Source organism: Taudactylus pleione, unplaced genomic scaffold, assembly GCF_031769625.1.
Source record: "Taudactylus pleione unplaced genomic scaffold, aTauple2 ptg000201l, whole genome shotgun sequence".
Taxonomy (NCBI): domain Eukaryota; kingdom Metazoa; phylum Chordata; class Amphibia; order Anura; family Myobatrachidae; genus Taudactylus; species Taudactylus pleione.
The window spans coordinates 28126198-28149143 of record NW_028284603.1 but is presented as its reverse complement, the minus strand read 5'-3'; the positions used below and the strand labels follow the sequence as shown (position 1 = coordinate 28149143).

General features: G+C 45.8%; 1 protein-coding gene across 3 annotated transcripts in view; it reads right to left on the bottom strand.

The window, feature by feature from the left end:
* SERTAD4 (SERTA domain containing 4) overlaps nucleotides 1-22946 on the bottom strand; it is a 66925-nt gene that overhangs the window by 30767 nt on the left and 13212 nt on the right. For 2 of the 3 annotated variants that reach the window (XM_088477536.1, XM_088477538.1), the window contains exon 2: nucleotides 17753-17944. In XM_088477536.1, coding sequence (XP_088333662.1) covers nucleotides 17753-17927 — 175 coding nt within the window. In that variant the 5' untranslated portion in view covers nucleotides 17928-17944. Of the gene's footprint in view, nucleotides 1-17752; nucleotides 17945-19648; nucleotides 19743-22946 lie in introns of those variants that run through there. The other variant, XM_088477537.1, reaches the window with a different exon arrangement.

Here is a 22946-nt window from a genome sequence, read left to right as displayed (position 1 = left end):
GTCCCAGTCAGACTCAAACAATACTTAATAGTAAAACCCCCAGTCTTGGAGGCTTTAGGGGCACTATGCAACTATGATTAGTTCTGAATGGAGATTCACTACAATATTCTACAAAACACCACTTCCATATCCTTTTCTAAATAAAATAAACAAAGTGAAATAATAAAGCTATTGGCTACTGTCCTTCCAGGCTAATGCAGCGTGCACACATATCTTGGCATTGGATACATAGTGATGGAAGTTGAGAAACGTGGGAATTGCACTATGCTCATTAACCTCCACCTGTTGTTCAGCTTTTACAGGGAACTACCGTGGAACAGCGGCTGTGACATTATTTATTTTACAGTATAGAGCAGACCAGGATCACTGCCAAGTCAACCAAAGCAATTTTCTATGGTCTGAAACTTCTGCAGGGCACAGACGGGCTACGGAGATTGGGATATATTTGAGGTAGGTCTGTGGAATAGTTTTTGTGTTCTCTCTCTTTCTCTCCTACTTTGGATCCTGGCTGATCTTTGCTGAATGAAGGCTGGTCGTACTTGTGAGTTCATATTGTGCTGACATGCCAAACCAAGGTTTAGATTCATGGGATGAGATACTTAAATGAGACTCAAGGCATGGAGTGAGTAAATAGCATCAGCATTCCCAGTTTAGCAGGGGAACCCAAAGCCTTTCTGTCCCTCAGAGAACTTTATATCCATATGTCCTGGGAAGGCACAGAGATAGACCTAGGTCTATACTTTCAACATAACATCTTTTAAACCATCCACACCCAGGTCTATGGAGTCGGTAAGCCAAACCTACGGCTGTGAATATTTTACTAATAGAGAAGACAGAGTAAAATTTTTGGCTTACCAACTCCAGAGCCCTGTCCAGACTCACCTTTTATGGGGAAGCAGTTCTCAAAATTGTAAAACTATTCCAATGATGAAGGTGACATATGAAGACAGACCCAAAGTTTCCTCACCCTCCTAGCAATCAGCTGGACTTTAAAATGAAGCTAAACCTGCCATCCCACAGAATAGGCATAGAATGATTTTAATGTTTTCCTGAAAGCAGTGTATAGGCAATTAGGCATGCCCGTATGCCTGCGATTTATGGACAAAAAGCTGCTTTTGTGATGGAATACTGAGAGGCTGCATGTTCTATGGCTAGTACAGTGCACCTGTGAACAAGAGAATGCTGCTGGTTTTGTTAGATGCCCACTTATATACAAGATAGTGCCACTCTAAAGTCCATATCTTTGAGTTTGTGTCGTGACAGATGCGGATAGTCATAGACAAAGGACTGCCACACTACTGAAGACAGAGAATGCAGGAGAGGTAAGTACTATAGTGTATACATCCATCATCCAACATTAAAACCACCTGCCTAATATTGTGTAGGTCCCTCCTGTCTTACTCACTGTTCTATGTGCGTTGTTGCTCAGGGGAGGGAGAGAATGGAGCGCCATCCTGTCTTACTCACTGTTCTGGGTGCGCTGTTGCTCAGGGGAGGGAGAGAGTGGAGCGCCATCCTGTCTTACTCACTGTTCTGGGTGCGCTGTTGCTCAGGGGAGGGAGAGAGTGGAGCCCCCTCCTGTCTTACTCACTGTTCTGGGTGCGCTGCTGCTCAGGGGAGGGAGAGAGTGGAGCCCCATCCTTTCTTACTCACTGTTCTGGGTGCGCTGTTGCTCAGGGGAGGCAGAGAGTGGAGCCCCCTCCTGTCTTACTCACTGTTCTGGGTGCGCTGTTGCTCAGGGGAGGGAGAGAGTGGAGCCCCATCCTTTCTTACTCACTGTTCTGGGTGCGCTCTTGCTCAGGGGAGGGTGAGAGTGGAGCCCCCTCCTGTCTTACTCACTGTTCTGGGTGCGCTGTTGCTCAGGGGAGGCAGAGAGTGGAGCCCCCTCCTGTCTTACTCACTGTTCTGGGTGCGCTGTTGCTCAGGGGAGGGAGAGAGTGGAGCCCCCTCCTGTCTTACTCACTGTTCTGGGTGCGCTGTTGCTCAGGGGAGGCAGAGAGCGGAGCCCCCTCCTGTCTCGCTCACTGTTCTGGGTGAAATGTTACTAAGGACAGGGAGAGAGTGAAAGCGGAGTCCCCTGGGATCCTTACTCCTCTGTTTTCCATATCCTCTGTTGTGTGGGTGCACTGCTGAATTGTTGCCAGGCGGCTGACAGCAGGTCGCTTTTGTGTTCCTAGCAGCACCATCTGCTGGCTGGCACTCCATGTGCCAACATAGTCAGTATTATGGTCAGGCTGGCCCTGAGTTTTCATTTAAAGCTGTATCAGACAAGCCCTAAGACTAAGGTAAAGTTTTTGTTTTTACAATTCATTTTCTAAAATTGGTAAAATGTAGTAAAGATCACCCTGATGCGAGATGAACAAAGTAGAGCACCACAGACACCATAATTCAGTTACTCAAAAAGTTTGTTTAATAAATAATATGAGATATTGTAAGAACTTACCCTTGTTATCTCTATTTCTACGAAGTCCATAGGGTTCCACAGGATACCTTGGGGTATAGGTGATGACGTCAGGCATCGGGCACCATAGAGTTAAGTTTTCAGCCTCCCAGGATGCACTAGGGTCCCCCTCCTATACCCCGCCCCCGAGCCAAGGCATCTCAGTTTCGTACCAAGCCATAGGCCGGAGGAGGAGAAGGAAGAGAGAGAAAAAAGATCTGGACACACACAAGAATCACATTCTCACCAGAGGGAGACGGAAAAACCGGTGACCAGAGCAAAGCCCATCTGCAGCACAGGTGCGACAGGGCGGGAGTCCTGTGGAACCCTATGGACTTCGTAGAAATAGAGATAACAAGGGTAAGTTCTTACTATATCTCATATTTTCTACTTCAGGGTCCATAGGGTATCCACAGGATACCTTGGGGATGTCCCAAAGCAGTATCCTTCTAGGGTGGGGACGCTCCGGTGCTGAAAGGAAAATCCGCCGCCCGAAGGAAGCATCCTGAGAGGCAAAGGTGTCAAACGCGTAATACCTCACAAAGGTATGGACAGAGGACCACGTGGCCACCTTGCAGATCTGGACTGCAGAGGCACCACGTTGAGCTGCCCACGAAGGACCCACAGACCTAGTGGAATGAGCCTTCACAGAAGGAGGAACCGGCAGGCCTTCATGAAGATAAGCTTCAGAAATCGCCATACGGATCCAGGCTGCCAAAGTTTGCTTTGAAGCAAGCCAACCCTTTTTACGGAAGCCATAGAGGACAAACAAGGCATCCGACTTCCTAAACGAAGAAGTGCGGTCAACATAAGTCCGTAAGGCCCGCACAACATCCAAAGTGGCCTCACCCACTGAAAGTCCAGGTGAGTTAAAAGCCGGTACAACTATTTCCTCGTTAACATGAAACTGGGAAAACTTTGGGAAGAAATTCAGGACGAGTGCGTAGCACTGCCCTGTTCCCATGAAAAATCAAGAAAGGGGGTCTACAAGAGCGAGCCCCTAAATCAGAAACACGTCTGGCCGAAGCTATGGCCAGAAGGAGAACAGTCTTAGCTGTTAGCCATTTAAGATCCACTGAGCCCAGTGGTTCAAATGGCGATCCCTGGAGAGCCCTCAGGACCACAGCCAAGTCCCAAGGCGCCACAGGTGGAACAAAAGGCGGCTGAATTCGCAGAATACCTTGCATAAAGGTGCGCACATCAGGGATTGTAGCAATCCTACGATGAAACCAGACCGACAGGGCAGAAACCTGCACCTTCAAAGAAGCAAGGCGAAGCCCATGGTCTAGTCCCGCTTGTAGGAAGGCTAGTACTCTAGACAGACGAAACTCCCGCGGTGCATAACTTCTCGGTCGACACCACTGGAAGAACGTATGCCACACGCAATGGTATATTCTCGCGGAAGACGGCTTCCGAGCTCTTAGCATGGTTCGCACTACAGAGCTGGAAAACCCCCTGGACCTCAACATGGCCGTCTCAACAGCCACGCCGTCAAAGACAGCCGAGTCAGGTCCGGGTAAAGACAAGGACCCTGTGACAGAAGGTCCGGTCATAGCGGTAACCGCAGAGGACTGTCCACGGACAGACCCTGCAGGTCTGAGAACCAGTGCCGTCTGGGCCATGCGGGAGCTATCAACAGGAGCGTCCCTCCTTCCTGTTTGAATTTCCAGATCACTCGCAGAAGAAGGGAAACCGGAGGAAACAGATAAGCGAACCGGAACGTCCACCGGACGGACAGAGCATCCACCAGAGACGCCTTTTCGTCTCTTGTGCGAGACCCGTAACTTGTTGTTGTGCCGGGACGCCATGAGGTCGATCTCTGGAAGACCCCACCTGTCCACCAGTAGTTGAAACACATCCGGGTGCAGAGACCATTCCCCCGGATGAACGTCCTGGCGACTGAGAAAGTCCGCCTCCCAGTTTAGCACTCCCGGGATGAAGACTGCTGATATGGCCGGAAGATTGCGCTCCGCCCATACCAGGATTCGGGACACCTCTATGAGAGCCGCCCGACTTCGGGTTCCTCCTTGCCGATTTATGTAGGCCACGGTGGTAGCGTTGTCCGACTGGACCTGCACTGGGAGAACCCGGTGCGCCTGCTGGAGAGCAGTGAAAACCGCTCGGAGTTCCAAGATGTTTATTGAAAGCTCTGTTTCTGCCGAAGTCCACCTGCCCTGGAACAAGTGTGGACCCGAGACTGCTTCCCAGCCCCGAAGACTGGCGTCCGTTGTTAACAGGACCCAATTCGCCACCCAGAACGGACGACCCTTGTTGAGATGGGTCATCTGCAACCACCTGGCAAGAGACAGGCGAACCTCCGGAGTGAGCACCATCGTCTGGGACTTTAGACTCTGAGGCAGTCCATTCCATTTGGACAGGATCAGGTGCTGCAGAGGTCTGGAGTGAAACTGGGCATATTCCACCATGTCGAAAACCGACACCATGGAACCCAGTAACCTCATCGCCGAGTGTAGAGACACCCGGCGGCTCTGCAGACAACTGCGCACCCACAACTGCAAGGCAGAGATCTTTTCCCCCGTCACAAAGATCCTTTGCTGTCCGGAGTCCAATAAGGCTCCGAGGTGCAGAATCCGCTGAGACGGGATCAGGGTCGACTTCTGCCAGTTTATTAACCAGCCGTGCCGTTGCAGTACCGCAATGGTCAGGTCCAAGTGGCGTAGAAGGAGCTCCGGAGATCCTGCCACTAAGAGAAGGTCGTCCAAGTACGGCAACATGCGGACTCCCTGCAGCCGCAGGGAAGCCGCCATGACCGCCATCACCTTGGTGAAAACACGTGGTGCTGTCGCCAGGCCAAAAGGTAACACCCGGAACTGAAAGTGGTCGCTGCGGATTGCAAACCTGAGGAACTGCTGATGGCGCGAAAGAATAGGGACATGCAGGTAAGCATCCTGTATGTCCAATGACACCATGTAGTCCCCAGGTTCCAGCGCCAGAATGATGACCGTAGGGTCTCCATCCGAAACTTCGGCACCCGCAAAGACTTGTTGAGAGCTTTGGGTTTCTGCACCAAAAAGAGATTGGAATAGAAACCCTGGCCTTTCTGGGAGAATGGAACAGGCACTATAACTCCAGCCAGGAACATAGTGTGCAAGACCTTCCGCAGCTCTGCGGCTTTGTTCCGGTCTGATGGCAGACCCGTGGTGAAGAATCGAGACGGGGGTCTGTGCCGGAAGGAGAGGGCATACCCGTGTGAGACCACCTCGAGAACCCAAGTGTCTGTCATGGAGACCGACCAACACCGGGCGAACTGCAGCAGGCGGCCTCCCACCTTGGGATCCCCCAAAGGGAGGCCCGGACCGTCAGGCCGCAGGCTTGTCATCTGGCTTAGGGGCCGGACGTCTGGTACTCCAGACCTGCTTCCGGGGCTTGGCCGATTTTTTGGGGCCAGCCTGTCGGGGAAAGGACTGTGCTTTAGGCCTATCCTGGGCCCTATAAGGCCGAAAGGACGACGTACCTGAACCGGAAGGAACTGCAGCAGACGGGAGACATGCCGATTTGGCTGCCGCCAGCGTGGCTACAATTTTGTCCAGGTCCGGACCAAAGAGAACTTCTCCGTTAAAAGGCAACGCTTCAAAACCCTTTTTGGAATCAGCGTCTGCCTTCCAAGATCGCAACCACAATGTGCGACGAGCAGCTACAGCTGCCGAAGAAATTCGAGACGCCAGGGTACTAAGATCCAAGGCTGCTTCGTTGATATAAGTGGCCGAATCCCGGAGATTGCCGATCAACTCCGTCTGTTCAGCCGAGCAGTCGGAGTCAAAGGACGCCTCCGACGTATCCGGCCAGCGCTCCATAGCTCTGGCAACCCAGCAAATGGCCAAAGCTGGCCGCGCTGCCCCCCCCCTGCAAGGGAATAAGCAGACTTTAGGCAGATCTCCACCTTGCGGTCCGTAGCATCCTTAAGGGAGGACATGGATGGCATGGGTAAAGTGGCACTCCGGACGAGGCTTGTCACATGAGAATCCACCTGTGGAGGGGATTCCCACTTAGAAAAATAATTATCCGCGAACGGATAAGCCACCGCCAAACGCCTCTGTGGCTGGTATCGTTTGCCAGGCTGTTAACACGCCTCCTCTAAATGGTCCACCAACTGACCTGAAAGAGGAAAGACTGTGGCGTCACCCTTAACATCCTTAAAAAAGGCATATTTGGATTTAGACGCCGGAGGAACTTCGTCCTCAATTACCAAAGCGGCGCTGACTGCCCGAATAAGTCCAGGAATATATACCTTGGACCTAGCGTCCGCCTCCTTAGTACGGAGAGGTTCCTGGTCGGAAAGATCCAGAATCTCCCCATCATCAGACGTCACTTCTTCATCCTCATAAGGAGCTGACAGAGACGCCACCAGCCTCTTATGTGGCCGCAACACAGCCTCCCCTTGTAACACATCCGACAAGTGCTGTACAGAACTAGTCAGGGAATTAACCCACGCCGGCTCCTGAGAGACCGGGAGAGGGGAAATAGGGAGACTGCGGGGTACCATCAATTGCCTCGGGAAACCCTGCATGGGTGACGACACCACTGATTGCTAGGACAATCCCATCTGTGAGAACGCGGGCTGCGGAGCTAACTGGCCCACCAAGGTTGTAAGCGCCTGAGCGAAACAAGCCCAGGGCGCCTCCTGTACCGGTGCTGTGACCGTAATTGGCCGCGCCAATAAAAACACTGCTGGCATAAACCTTCCGCGCTACCCTCCCCCTCCGCTGTAGGTACTTTACACGTAGTACACTGAAGCCGAAAAGGAAAGTCACTTTCAGACATGATGGTAGAAAGTATGTGACCCCTCTTCACCAATACTTTTAGTATAGTGAGAGACCACCCTGCAGCACCGCACCGCAAGGGCTTTAGCAGAAAGAGCAGGGACAGTAATAAGGCTGACAGTTAGAAAGTAAAAAGTACAGGCAGCAGCGCTAGCACAGTCACATACAATGCAAAGAAAATCAATTCCTGCACTAACAGCGCTGATAAATCAACTACACAGACACAGAGTCTGGTAGGACACAGCGCTACATACACAGACCTGACCACAGCGAGGAGAGGTATGCGGGGGGACCCAGACCACGATGCCTCCGTCCAGACTTCCAGCAGCGTTCACCATGTGTTCTAGAAGATGGCCACCGAGGAGCATAGAGGAGGCTGGCCTGGGGGAGGAGCGCTGCCACAGGGCCAGTCGGCGTGTGCAGAGAGGACTGTGTACAGCGGGGGAGGCGCCGGCTGTGAGACAGGGAAGGCGCGTTCCCCTGGCATGCATTTAACCCCTGGGACGCCGCAGCGCTACCGCTCTGCCGTGGTCCTGCTGTCCCAGGGGGGTAGTGGAAGCGCAGGTTAGTACCTGGCTCCACGCTGAAGCCAGTCCCCAGGGAGCCCCCTGCCGGGGGACTCTGGATCATGTATCAGCGGGGACCCACCGCGGGACCCTGCTGCTTACCTGCTGTCCCCCTTAAATCCGGCCATGGTCCTAAACATCTGGGGTCACCGCTAGCTGTGACCCCAGATGCCTACCAGCATCCCCGGATCGGTACCGGCGTTCTGGTACCGGCGGGGGTGTAGGGAAAACAGCATGAACGTCAGGACTGACTGTCCATGCTGTACTTCCAGATGTGCAGCCACAGCTGCATTGAGGAAAACTTCAGGAGCTCTTCATGGCCCCCCTCTAACAGGTGCATCCGACTCCGGCCGGGCACCAAACTAAACTGAGATGCCTTGGCTCGGGGGCGGGGTATAGGAGGGGGACCCTAGTGCATCCTGGGAGGCTGAAAACTTAACTCTATGGTGCCCGATGCCTGACGTCATCACCTATACCCCAAGTTATCCTGTGGATACCCTATGGACCCTGAAGTAGAAATATATTTGCGGCTGTTTTTTGTTTATAATGCATTTTTTGCTTTTTAGATGGCGTAAGAGTACACCTAACTACAGTATAGTACACACAGCATATTTGAAGAACTATCATTAGCAAATGTGCAACAAACTGCTTTTAAATTTAATATAATATAATTTACACAAGAACAAATGTAAAATAATATATAATGAATAATGGGTAAGTTTGGAAAATAAAACATTATAGTGTTTTACCGACATCACTGCCAAATTTGCGCCCCAAAATGCTGCACGCACTCCGAGTGAAAATATCAACTGGGGAACTAATAATCAGTCCCCCAGTGACCTGCTCTGCATTAGGGGAGAAGGGTCAAAAACAGGGGGAGGGATCTACGCCCACTTGGGACAATTTATGGACATTGGGTGGGGATATTCCACTGCCACAGGGAGTTTACTCAGGGGATCAATTGCCACTGAGAGGATGTCGGACTAATTTTACAATGGGGACTAATGGACACTGGGGGTGGGGGGTTCCTAGACACCACAAATTTTATTTTTTATCACTAAAATATTTATATATGTTTTTTTAAACTATGTTTTTGACTAAATTGAATTGTACAAACATATTGAATTTTTTTAAGCCTCTTTTGAAAAAATAATCATCAGTTAAGTAGTTAAAGGATACTGCTATGTTTTCAGTGGAACATTAAAAACCTAACTTGCTACCCTGTTTAAGATTTTCTTACACTGCTCCCATCGTCGCCCTGCTTCAGCCACTATGCAACGGTCTCAGTGCAAGCTCAATGCAATAATGATTTGTTCAGAAAGTCTGAGGGGGAGATTTATCAAAGATTGGAGAGAGAGAAAGTGGAGAGAGATAATGTTGGTGACCATAGTTCTGTGATAGTGACAGCAGAAGGGGGGGGGGGTGAAGGAGGTGTAATGACAATCATTACTTCACACCTCTAGTATACCTGACAATCATTACTTCACACCTCTAGTATACCTGACAATCATTACTTCACACCTCTAGTGGACCTGTCTATCATTACTTCACACCTCTAGTATACCAGACTATCATTACTTCACACCTCTAGTATAACTGACAATCATTACTTCACACCTCTAGTATACCTGACAATCATCACTTCACACCTCTAGTAGATCTGTCTATCATTACTTCACACCTCTAGTATACCAGACTATCATTACTTCACACCTCTAGTATACCTGACAATCATTACTTCACACCTCTAGTATACCTGACAATCATTACTTCACACCTCTAGTAGACCTGTCTATCATTACTTCACACCTCTAGTATACCAGACTATCATTACTTCACACCTCTAGTATACCAGACTATCATTACTTCACACCTCTAGTATACCAGACTATCATTACTTCACACCTCTAGTATACCTGTCTATCATTACTTCACACCTCTAGTTCACCTGACTATCATTACTACACACCTCTAGTATTCCTAACTATCATTACTTCACACCTCTAGTATTCCTGACTATCATTACTACACACCTCTAGTATACCTGACTATCATTACTACACACCTCTAGTATACCTGACTATCATTACTTCACACCTCTAGTATACCTGTCTATCATTACTTCACAGTTCTAGTATACCTGTCTATCATTACTTCACACCTCTAGTATACCTGACTATCATTATTACACACCTCTAGTATTCCTGACTATCATTACTTCACACCTCTAGTATTCCTGACTATCATTACTACACACCTCTAGTATACCTGACTATCATTACTACACACCTCTAGTATTCCTGACTATCATTACTTCACACCTCTAGTATTCCTGACTATCATTACTACACACCTCTAGTATTCCTGACTATCATTACTTCACACCTCTTGTATACCTGCCTATCAATACCACACTCATCTAGTATACCTGACTATCATTACTTCACACCTCTAGTATTCCTGACTATCATTACTACACACCTCTAGTATACCTGACTATCATTACTACACACCTCTAGTATTCCTGACTATCATTACTTCACACCTCTAGTATTCCTGACTATCATTACTACACACCTCTAGTAGACCTGTCTATCATTACTTCACACCTCTAGTATACCAGACTATCATTACTTCACACCTCTAGTATACCAGACTATCATTACTTCACACCTCTAGTATACCAGACTATCATTACTTCACACCTCTAGTATACCTGTCTATCATTACTTCACACCTCTAGTTCACCTGACTATCATTACTACACACCTCTAGTATTCCTAACTATCATTACTTCACACCTCTAGTATTCCTGACTATCATTACTACACACCTCTAGTATACCTGACTATCATTACTACACACCTCTAGTATACCTGACTATCATTACTTCACACCTCTAGTATACCTGTCTATCATTACTTCACAGTTCTAGTATACCTGTCTATCATTACTTCACACCTCTAGTATACCTGACTATCATTATTACACACCTCTAGTATTCCTGACTATCATTACTTCACACCTCTAGTATTCCTGACTATCATTACTACACACCTCTAGTATACCTGACTATCATTACTACACACCTCTAGTATTCCTGACTATCATTACTTCACACCTCTAGTATTCCTGACTATCATTACTACACACCTCTAGTATTCCTGACTATCATTACTTCACACCTCTTGTATACCTGCCTATCAATACCACACTCATCTAGTATACCTGACTATCATTACTTCACACCTCTAGTATTCCTGACTATCATTACTACACACCTCTAGTATACCTGACTATCATTACTACACACCTCTAGTATTCCTGACTATCATTACTTCACACCTCTAGTATTCCTGACTATCATTACTACACACCTCTAGTATTCCTGACTATCAATACCACACTCATCTAGTATACCTGATAATCACTTTCCTACCAGAATGTCATATACCAGTAGTATGTGGAGGCTTCACAAGTTTCTTTTTTAAGTTGTATTCTCTCAGCTCTCTCAGTAAGTAAGTCCTTATTCTCAAAACTAAATAACTTAGATTGGGCTCATTATAACACTTGGCTACAGTGCAATAGGTACATGCAAATATTGGAGAAAAAGAGCTGAGGGCTAAAAGTCAACAAAACATCTATCTAATCTGAATACTACACACAGCACTCATCCTCAGTGTCTATCCGTTATTGGGCCTGATTCACTACAGATTGCAATGGCGATTACGCACACAATCAGCCACTTCTTGCATTCTGCGCATGCATATGCATCGCAGTGCACTGCGCAAACCAGGCACTGTGATTGGGACTTCAGTGAATACGCAGAGCCATCGCAGAGTGATTGACAGGAAGTGCCGTTTGTGGGAGGTGACGGGGGGGGATGTCAGACCTCCCACAAAAGGTCTCAGTGCAATAATGATTTGTGCAGAAAGTCTGAGGGGGAGATTTAGCAAAGCTTGGAGAGAGATAAGGTGGAGAGAGATAAGGTTGGTGACCATAGTGATGACAGCAGAAGGGGGGGCTGAAGGAGGTGTAGTTTACTCCAAATCTGGACCTCTTCTAAAGGAAGCCCAAAATCTTAGGGACCTTGGCCCTGATTCAGAGCCGGACGCTCTGACCAGAGCGCTCGCTCTGAATCAGGGCCCACCTCCATTAATATGGAGCGTCCCCCTGGACGCTCGTATAGCTGTGGGTCACCACCCACAGCATATACGAGCGTGCAGGATGATGGTCGCGATGGTCTTGACCATCGCGACCATCGCCACTGCGAGCAACAGCCTGCGGTTGAGGTTTTCAACCGCAAGGCCAGGAGTGATTTTGGCTCTATCAGAGCCAAAATCAGTGGGGCCAGCTTCAGACGGTAGGCGTTCCCTTGGGAACGCCTCCGTCTGGCAGGCACGCCCACCAAAGGGGACGTGCTGTCAGTCAACATCGACAGCACGCCCCCTTTGACGAGACACTACGAGCGAAGGAAAGTCCTTCGTTCGGCGCGTCTCGCGCATGCGCAGTGCAGACCATCGACCCACTTGCGAGCGGACAGCCGCTCGCGAGTGGGTCTGAATGAGGGCCCTAGTGTGAAGAATGGGGGTCACAGAGAAGCGGCTCCACATAAGAAAGTGAAAAGGGGGTGTGTTTATTCTTTCTTTGGGGGGGTTGTTTACAAATTTTCACCAAAATATGTTATTTCCCCCGAAACCACCCGTATTTCATGATGGACAATGACATTTTATTTGCTGCAGGAAATATAAATGGAAAGTTAACCAGTTTATTTACTAATAATTATTGCATATAAAAACCATGCATCTCACTTTATAATCATTTATTTTTCACCTGCCCTTACTACCTACATATTATAACAGAAGGTACAGGGAAGAGTCTACAAGCATTGTACCATAAAATTTCTCTCAGTGTAGAAAATCTGGACTAATACTCTACGGACCTGATTCATAGGTGGACACAGGCCAATGGCAGCAATGCTTAGTCTGTGCCTGCACCTGAGTCACACAGCACATACCTCCCGATTGCCTGCACACAGAGATGCAGAACAGAATCGGACGCACGGTAAGACAATTTTAGTGGACGTTCCTGGTAGGTAACTGGGGGAGGCGAATCTAATGTGGGCATAACGCTGACAGCAGCTGCATTCAATGATGCACAGCCTCTCACACAGGACGCCATACTCGGACGGAGAATCTGCACCTGGCATAGGGATGGCACAAGTTTCAATGGTGCGACCGGTCTTAAGACTCTGCAAGTGGCCATTTCAGTTCAAAGTGGAGGCGGCATTAGCATAAAGACGCAGATGCAACTGCGACAAGAGACACAAAAGGCGCTTCTGCGCCAACCTCAGAATCAGGCCCTTGAGAACACAAACACGCAGCAGATGTGTAGACACGGGTATCTGTGATACAGCACAATGCAAAAAGTAATAATAAGCTCTTGATCGTGCCTTGTTCTAACTTTAAAATGTTCAAGCCTGGTTACCGGGTTACTTTACAAAAAGACATCATGTAATAGTCAAACTTACTTAGCAAAAGATGAACCAGTTGAGGTTCTGTTCTCGGACGAGTTAGGAGAATTGGTTGTAAAATTAGAAAATTAATTGGAATTTCACAAAATGTAGAATCTGCTAAAAAAAAAAATCACAAAAGTTAAAAAGGTTCAGTGGCGTATTAACGGCCAGAAGGGGGCGCTTGCATCCTCCTGCTCTCATTCTGTGCAGCATGCCCTCCTTCCCCCTATATCTTCTGCCGATGGCTATCTCTAGTGTGATATCTTCAGAAAAATGGTGCATGCATAGAAGAGCTCCAGCACCGACGGAAATTTACGGAATATATATAATCTGAAAGATGGCTGTTATCAGTATAGGGGGAGGGACAGCTGCTGCTCAGCATACAGTGGAGGCTATTCTAGGTACAGGATGTGCGACACAAGGACTTCTTGACACAAGGGACCAGTGGCGGCTCCAGAGGTGGGGCTGCAGCGCAGTCCAAAGTTGAAATATGGGAACCACACCAACTGCTGCCGAGTCCTGGCCAGCGATGTTTGGCAGCATTTGGGGTGGCAGTTGGTGTGGCTCCACAAATGACTGCGCTGCAGACCCACCTCTGGAGCCGCCACTGCAAGGGATCATGTGCACCAGGGGTGGGGAACCTTTTTTCTGGTGGCGGAGCTGTATGGGCAGCGGTGTGACTGTCTGAAGCGTTCTAAGAACACTCCAGGAGGCACTGTTGCATAGATTCTGGCTGCCAGGTGCCATTCTAGGCACCCTGCTAGCCAGATGAGGATAGCAGAAAAAAGCTCAGAGGGCTAGACAAAATGATTCCCCGGGCCTGAGGTTTTCCATCCCTGCCCTACATCCATTATAGATATGCCACTGGGTTCATACATGTTCATGCCTGTAAAACTATGTTTGAGGTCATTCGACAGTGTTTGTGCTGGATCACACTGGTACAAGCTGATTTGCGCTCGTACCAACATATACTGATAGTAAATAAGATGTTTCAAATATGTAACATTACTTTTATCTTTGTATCTGCCATGTTAACCACTGACAGCAAGAGAGAATAAGTTATCCCTAGAAAAAAGATCCTTAACTATTATCTAAAATAAAACTTAAGTGTTTTCAGATGTGATGAACTTTTACATTTATAATTCTAAATAGTTGTAGTCTAAATCAACTAAGGATGCCAGCACAATGTCAATATTATCCATTGGAATAACAATTATCCATAGTACATATACATTCTGTATTCTGTTTGTGGGGCGTCCCTTGGGAAAAGCTGTTGGAAGATCCTTCTCTGGGCCAAGCTGCTTCTATTAAACACAGTGATACATCCTGTACTCCCATTGCGAAGCTAAACTGGAACAGGGATCAGTGTGAGCAGACATGTAACAATGACAGCATATACCACCACAGCATAGTGCCTGACACCCGTTCATGTCACTTTACCTACATCTTATTATTGTTTGCATTACATTGGCTGTGATTTCCGTCTGGTAGGAGGTAAAGACACTGTCATTATGTTTATTAGGAAAATCTAGAGTTATCTGATGTGTAACTATGGAAATGAAGTAGATTTCAATAAGACATATCATTGTGTGCCCCTCACTATGCCTTTCAGCATAACAATCCATTAAAAGGGAGACAATAACATAGAATGTATCTTACTATCCTCATCAATTATACCCCTTTTACACAGAAAAGAAAATTCCCGGGTCAAGCATTTGGACCCAGTAATTTGCTGATCAACACGGGTCCTTTTTCTGTGTTAGTCCCGGGAATTGCGACCCGAGTTGACCCTTTCACACAGATGAAATAGCCAGGTTGGGACTGGCAAAAAACCTGTGCTGCAATTGCCGGGTACAGGCCGGGTTTTTGGCTATTTTCTGTGTGAAAGTGGTACAAGTGGGTAATGCAAGTTTTACTAATAGTCACTAATACCATTTTCAGACAGAAAAGAGGACCCAGTAATTTGCAGGGTCAACCCAGGTCCTGTTCTGTGTGAATGGGTCATCCCAGGTCGAAATTCCCAGGACTTCAACCCGTCGAGGTCCCGGGATTTGCATCCTGGGTTGACCCTTTCACACAGAAGAAGGACCCGGGTTGATCCGGCAAATTACCGGGTCCAAATGCTTGACCTGGCAATTTCATCTTCTGTTTAATAGGGAACCTGGGACCGGGAACCGACCCGTGCTCTAAAAGCCAGGTAAAAGCCGGGTTGAAGCTTCTGTGTGAAAGCGGCATTAGCAATACAAACAACCTGCAGCTTCCCATCTTCAGATCAGAACAAAACTAGGATTTTTGTAACAATGATCTACTTCAACACACATTTTAACTATAATAATGGCAATTTATGAAGTGCAGTACAATAACGAGTCATTTTAATTTTGCTGCAAGTACGTGCCTGTGACCCCAAATTTGTGAGCAATACTGTCAATGTGGAGTTTTGTCTTTTTGCAAAGTACAAGGGCAAATTTGAAGGGGTGCCCAGGATTTATTAGATTTGTACAAGATTTGTTACACGTGCTGCTGACCAAATAAGAGATGTGGGAGACTGATACTTTAATGAACTAAGCGGCATGCAAACTGTGTATTCTCGATATGCAATGGGTCAATGCTTTCTCTAAAGTGGTCAAGCGCAGGTTACAAAAATGAATATGTAATTTTGCGCCAATCGCTTGCTGTGTTCTGATGCTAATCTTGTCAACATGCTGTTGCTTTATGCTTCTTCAAATACAAATGTTGGCACTAATAATAATTCTATGATGGTTTGGGGCAATTCCCTGTTCTGCCGACGGCGGGGTTGGGGAATCGGGATTATTTAAAATGAAGAGTTTCTCAGATTCCCTGACGGATCGCAGATCATCGATGGGTGCTATTTGGTGGATCGGACAGGGGAATCAAGGAAATGCGCCTCACATGTACGGACCCATTTAGAAATGTTAAAAAGTGGACCTGTAATGCAATTTTCAAGAACATCTGATTTCAATGCATAGTTACTAACACGCATACCAATATAGGATAAACAGTTATTAGAACCCTTCTATGGGCATTACTGTGGGGATGGGGTGTCATGTGTCACCAATCCCATGTGATCATTCATAACCAATGGGTTGGAAGTTGGCAGATTTTCTACTGTTTGATGATATCACAGAAAGTTTTAGAGATGCTTCCAGAATATAGGATATAGGATGTTTCTACAGATGTAGCACACAGTAGATGTAATATAGGGTCTGATCTTCTGCAGATATTGGTACTCTGTATATAAAAAATATATAGGTCATCATGCACCAGCTAATTAAATTGTCCTACTGTTACATTCCACAAATGCAACCAAATCATTCACCATTCAAACCACATAGCCTTACCAAATCAGTAGTATACCAGGTGAATAAGGGTACTCCTAGCTGCAGGGGCAGAACAGTGCATTTCTAGTCCCTTAGCAAAACTTGCCACGGCTACACTCTCGGGCCCGTCCACTTTGCTCTGAAAAGAGGGGGCTTCATCTGTACATGCAGAGACCCACTTGTGCACAGACTGTGCTTATGCCCCCACAATAGGACTGAAAAGAGCGAGTGGATGAGTCTGGGAGTGGTGCGGGTTCCTTGGAAGGAAAGGTGGGTGACGTACGTCGGAGTAGCGGGTGCATGATCTGATTTTGTGGTCTGCAATCCCCTCCACACACGGAAAACCCGCCACTGCCCAGAAGCAACTTTCTACTATGTTTATAATCTATTAACTAGTGGTGTCAAACTCGGGCCCTTCAGCTTTTGTGGGACTACATATCCCAGCATGCCCTGCCACACTTTTAGCATGCTCTAATAGCAAAACTGTGGCACTGCATGCTGGGATGTGTAGTTCCACTGCAGCTGGGGGGCCCGAGTTTGACACCACTGAACTAGACTGTAACCTACAAAATGAATGTACATAATGTACTGGCACTTTGATTAATAATATATGATCTAAGATATACTCATAGATGGACATATATTTACTTTTAAATCTGATAACAACCAAAGCAGAAAATGTCCAATTACTAAGGTTTGGTTTTACTTCCTAAGTGACTTTGTTAAAGATCATTCATGCGCTCCTCTGGGGTGAAATCCCTGTACAGGTCTGGAAAGCTGATCTGTCTCAGAGACACTGAACACGACTTGCTGGATGGAATGAAGTCAACAGGTTACTGTATACAAAGCCCCCAAATATGATGGCGTTTGTATCCTTGTGTGAAAGGCTCTAATACAGAGAGATATTTTGTGTTGTGATTCATTTCCTATAAAGCCAGTGACCAGCTGCTGACAGGTGAAAATGAATGATTACACAGTGACATGCTGATGTAGCACTGTTATGTTAATAGAGATCGGCCTACATAGTACTGAATGCTTTCCAGCTAGAGTTCAACCACAGCAGGAAAGCTACAGGTTGCTGTTTCATTTGTAATAATGTAGCAGACAAGTACCTGGAGAAGTGTCACATAATCTGTACTCCTGGTGCTGGGCATGGGGAGAGGTGGAGGATGTGCCTGCCTTGTTCTGGTGATCGGACTCCCAGACGCTCCTATAATCTGCAACGGCAGTAGTACCCTCAGAGGCAATGGGGTTGCAGAATCTGTTCATGGACAGAACCACAGTCATCTCTTATAGCCAGCAATCTGCAAACATAAAGCAACATACTGTATGTGTATCAGGCCACAGGTCTGTAGACAACTTTTTATGTTTATCCTGTTCTTGAAAGTCCTAGAAATCACACAGAAACTGGAAACCAATTGTAAAGTGCACCGGAACAGGATGGCGCTATATTAATAACTGTTAATAATAATAATAACAATAATAATAACAATAATAATAATAATAATAATAATAATAATAATAACCAATACAATGCCTGTGCATTGCTAAAAATGGACATGCAATAGTTTTTCTTCCTATTTTACAAAATAAGGGTGGTACTAGGAGAAAACCAGCTAAAGGTGGAAATTTGCTCCTGGACAAACCCTGTTGTAATGCATCAGGTGCAAGTGCAGTTTTTGTTACTCATTCAGAGAAAATATTACTGGCTGGCTTGTATGTAGCACAAAACTACTAGGCAGCGTTATTGTTACACTGATGGTGCATACACACGGTCAGATTTTCCTTCAGATCTGAACGATAACGATTTCAAAAATCGTTCAATCGTTCATATCTAAAGGAAAATCTGACGTATCTGACATGCCTGAACGATGGACGATGAACGATGCACGTTACCGATGGTCAGATAACGATATCTGACTTCTGATGTGTTTGCAGTCAGACATGGACGATTCCATTCATTTTAATGCAGTCAAAAATCGTTCAAATCGGTCAAATCTTTGGTAAAATCGTTCAAATCGTTTAAATTGTTCATCTGACAGATCTGACAAATCTGACAAATCTGAACGTGTGTATACACCATAACAAAGCTGCATACACACACAACGATTTTGTTACCAACGATTTTCTGAACAATTTTCTGTCAGATTATCTGTCAGATTTTTTAAGTGTAATGAACGATTTTTTTGAACTACAAACGATTTTTGCATATTCCCTTAATGAAAATTGTTGAGTTGGTCAGTCTCACTGAACTACAAACGTGAACGCGTATGAACGATAATCGTTCATCGTTTTAACTTAGAAAGTGAACGATTTTTTTCAACGATTGAACGATAAATGATATCGTTAACGATAATTGTATGTGTATGCACCTTGAGACTTAAGGGAGATACCCCCATCCTATCCTCTAATCCAGTGGTTCTCAAACTCGGCCCTCAGGACCCCACACAGGTCGCGTTTTCCAGGTCACCCAGCAGGTGCACAGGTGTAGTCATTACTCACTGACACATTTTAAAAGATCCACAGATGGAGCTAATTATTTAACTTTTGATTCTGTGAGGAAAACATGCACTGTTTGGGGTCCTGAGGACCGAGTTTGAGAACTTGTGCCCTAATCTATCCACACATTTTAAATCGCCCGCCCCCCACATACACATACAAAGCACAATACGGTTTTGTCAAGGTGCAAATTTGCACCTTCTAACTGAATCTGACTGTAACCCAGACCATAAACCTGATACAGAGGGGGGATTCCGGGCACCTGTAATCTCCTGCTGTGCTTGTCTAAGAGCCAGCTGCCATCTAGTAACAATGTATAAAGTGTTGTCTCTGCCCCAAGGTGCACAGTACAGTATATTTTTCATCCTTATACAGTTGTGACTACACCAAGGATACAAGCAAATTATGAAGCACAGTATTATAGTAAAACAAGGGTTACCTACTCCTGCTGTGCTTTGTGCAGGCATAAAGCTTTTATGCAACAGGATAATCTGATGCCGCTCACTAACCTCGTAATTGCCAGGTATAATGGTAGTACAGATCCTCTCGCAGAACAGTAACTGAGAACAATTACTTGAACTGTAAAATAATTCTTGCACAGACTCTGAATACCTAAAAAAAAAAACACTTTTCCTCCCAATGCACAAACATAACTGGATTTATTTAAGCGCCCTCCTTCTTTCCATTTGGTCACTTCTATGTCATCTTATCCGAGCAACCAGGGATCCATCTCTCCATCCTCTTTATGAAAAGCAGAGAGAGGCTTTGGTAGTTTCCACTCGGACTCAACTGGATCTGCCTCCAGTCAAAACATTGTGAGATTAAGACAGAAAATTGGCTTCAGTTTCAAGACGTGAGTTTCAATCCCACAGGAGCCAAGCACAACATGAAGCAAGCAGGCGGAATACTAAACAGGAGCAGGGTTTGCGAGCCAGTCATCCGACTCCCAGCCTTCTTCTCTCAATATCTCCCTCTCTCATTACACTTGTCTATTGTGCTCCTAGCCCCCTCCTCATTTCACTATTCCCCTCTCATCCTCACCTTCCTTTACATCAAGCCTCATTACATCTCAGTGGCTTACCATGCATTACCAGGACAAATTATTTCAACACAAAAACTATAAAGTGTAGTCAACAAAGTTGCCCATAGTCAGTGTCAGAAGTCATACATATTATATGTCTATGTGTTATTTTTGTGTTTTGTTTTATATCATGGTGTAACAAAGGTATTAGGTAGCAGCTCCCACTTCAATGAACATTACAATTGGCACTTATTATTATTATTTTTATGTTGTCGCTGATTTTCTTTACTGTGTAATCGCTGCTGAAGAAACCCGCTTCCTGAAGACTTTTACTAGAAACTCTGCTTAATCCGCAGTGGGATTGTATTACATGACTGTTATTTAATAAGCCAGACTGCAAATGTTAGCTATTGAATAAAGGATCTATGGTTTGGCAGTGCACAATGATTACAGCTACGTACATAAACATAGACACCGATTCATTTCACCCCAAATACTGTTAGAAAAGGAGGTGACACACGTTTATTACCCGGAAGTGCCATTAGAACTTCACATAATTATACAGTATTTGTGGCTTGTGGTCCTGTCTTTGTAGGAGTGCCCATGAATTGGTGTGGCAATGATGAAATCCTGCGTGGGCAGATCTAGGGGGACGAGAGACGCATTTTACTGACCATCAGGGCTAGCAATATGCCTGATCCACATAAATAAGACTTCTCTATACATCACAAGATCACTTCATGATCAGGAAAGAGCAGCGATTTTAGGCATACATACAGTATGTACCCTGAACTTGAACCACCTCAGATGTGCTGTAAAGTGGTTGGAGGCTACTATTAGCCATCCTTCAAAATTACAATGACCATGAACAATGCTATCCGGATGGAAGATCAATAGTCAATAGGTTGACAGTCAATAGATCGACACCAGATGGTCGACAGGCAATAGGTCGACATGGTCAAAAGTTGACATGGACAAAAAGTTTGCAAACAAATTTTCGACAGTGTAGAAGGTCAACAGGGTTAAAAGGTCGATGGGTTTGAATGGTCGACACCCAAATAGGAGACACAAAAATGGTTGACGTGTTTTTTTATAGTGTTTGAAATGTTTAGGGTTAGGCATTTGGGGGAGGGTTAGGTTTAGGTGGCAGGAGGGGTTGGTTAGGGTTAGGTACTAGGGGGAGGGTTAGGGTTAGGCTAGGTTAAGTTTAGGCACCAGGAGGAGGGTTAGAGTTAGGCATTGGGAGGAGGCTTAGGTTTAGGCACTAGGGGAGGGTTAGGTTTAGGCACTAGGAGAAGAGTAGAATTAGGAATTAGGGTGAGGGGTTAGGATTAGGTTAGGGTTACGTTTAGGCAACAGGGGGAGGGTTAGGTACCAGGAGGAGAGTTAGAGTTAGGAATTAGAGGGAGGTTTAGGATTAGGGCTAAATTACAAAAATAAAAAATTTGACGACATTTGTGTTGACCATTTGAACTCGTCGACCTTTAACCCTGTCGACCATTTGTCAGTGAACATGTTGTACCTGTTGATCATGTCGACCTATTACCTGTCGACCATCTAGTGTCGACCCGACTGTCGATCGAGACACTGACAATCTATTATACCACACCCTGAACAATAGATGCGCAGATAGACCATTAGGTGTCTCATTTGGAACATGTCTGTATGTGGACTCATGAAGGTTTCATAGGACCAACTACACATACAGAATATCAATGCACTATGCTGTGTAAATCATTCCTTACATAAATAACCCCAGTCAATGTTACCATCATTCCGTGCCCTGCCTTTGGCTGTAGTTCTGCAACAGCCACAGAACCACAGGATGTATGCATTTGACATGGCAGCCTTTACTCAAATAACTAAATTCTGATAAGCAAAAAATTATTACGTAATTTTAGTTCATTAGAAAGCAATGAAATATTTTGATTACATTTATTGCATTTGTCAGGCTCAAGATATTCCTCCTTGCGCTCTTTTAACAAAATGATGGTTGTCCCACTCCCGTGACTTTCTCCTCAGCGCTGTGGGAGGGTCTATGATTGTACGGGATCCTCACAACAAATGGTCAGATGCATGAATAAGATGCAATCTGTGCCCTATGCTGGCCCTGTATCCTGCTGTCATAATGTGTCAGATTAGTGATAATAAGGAAGGTGTTGAGCAATTTATTTACAATATCGACTGTATCAGCTTTCAACCTTCAGATCTAACTGTTGCAATTGCTGTCTATAGCTCAATTGTCACAACTGATCAACAACAGCATCACCTTTCCTCATACACCTTTAAGCATAACATGTTATAATACAGTATAAAACAGAATAAATGTTACTAGCAAAAGAAAAATAAATATGAGATGGGCAGACATTCTATCCCCGAATGGACACTTTATCTGTATTTTATTTTCCTTTTACAAGTTCTCCTTTTAGGGGAAATAAAAAACCTAAGGTAAGATTCCATTGGAGTGAGTCAGATATATTGGCAGCAGCATCCAAAAATTTAGTCCAGCTTTGCAGGAGCCCTCAGAAGAATGGGTCTCCTTATTGCCAGACTGTCTTCTCAGAAGGATTAGTGGGGGTTTAGTCTGTGTACTGTATGTGTGTGAGAAATGCATACACATAGTGGGACAAGAGCCAAAACGCACTGTATGTCCTGAAAATAAATCCCGCCACCGCTATGGAGGCCTGTAACACACAGACCCTCCAAGACGCATGAGGTAAAAGCAGTCCGTTAAACACTAAAGCGGATACATTACATCGTTGAGTAAACCAATGTGCAGCAAGTCA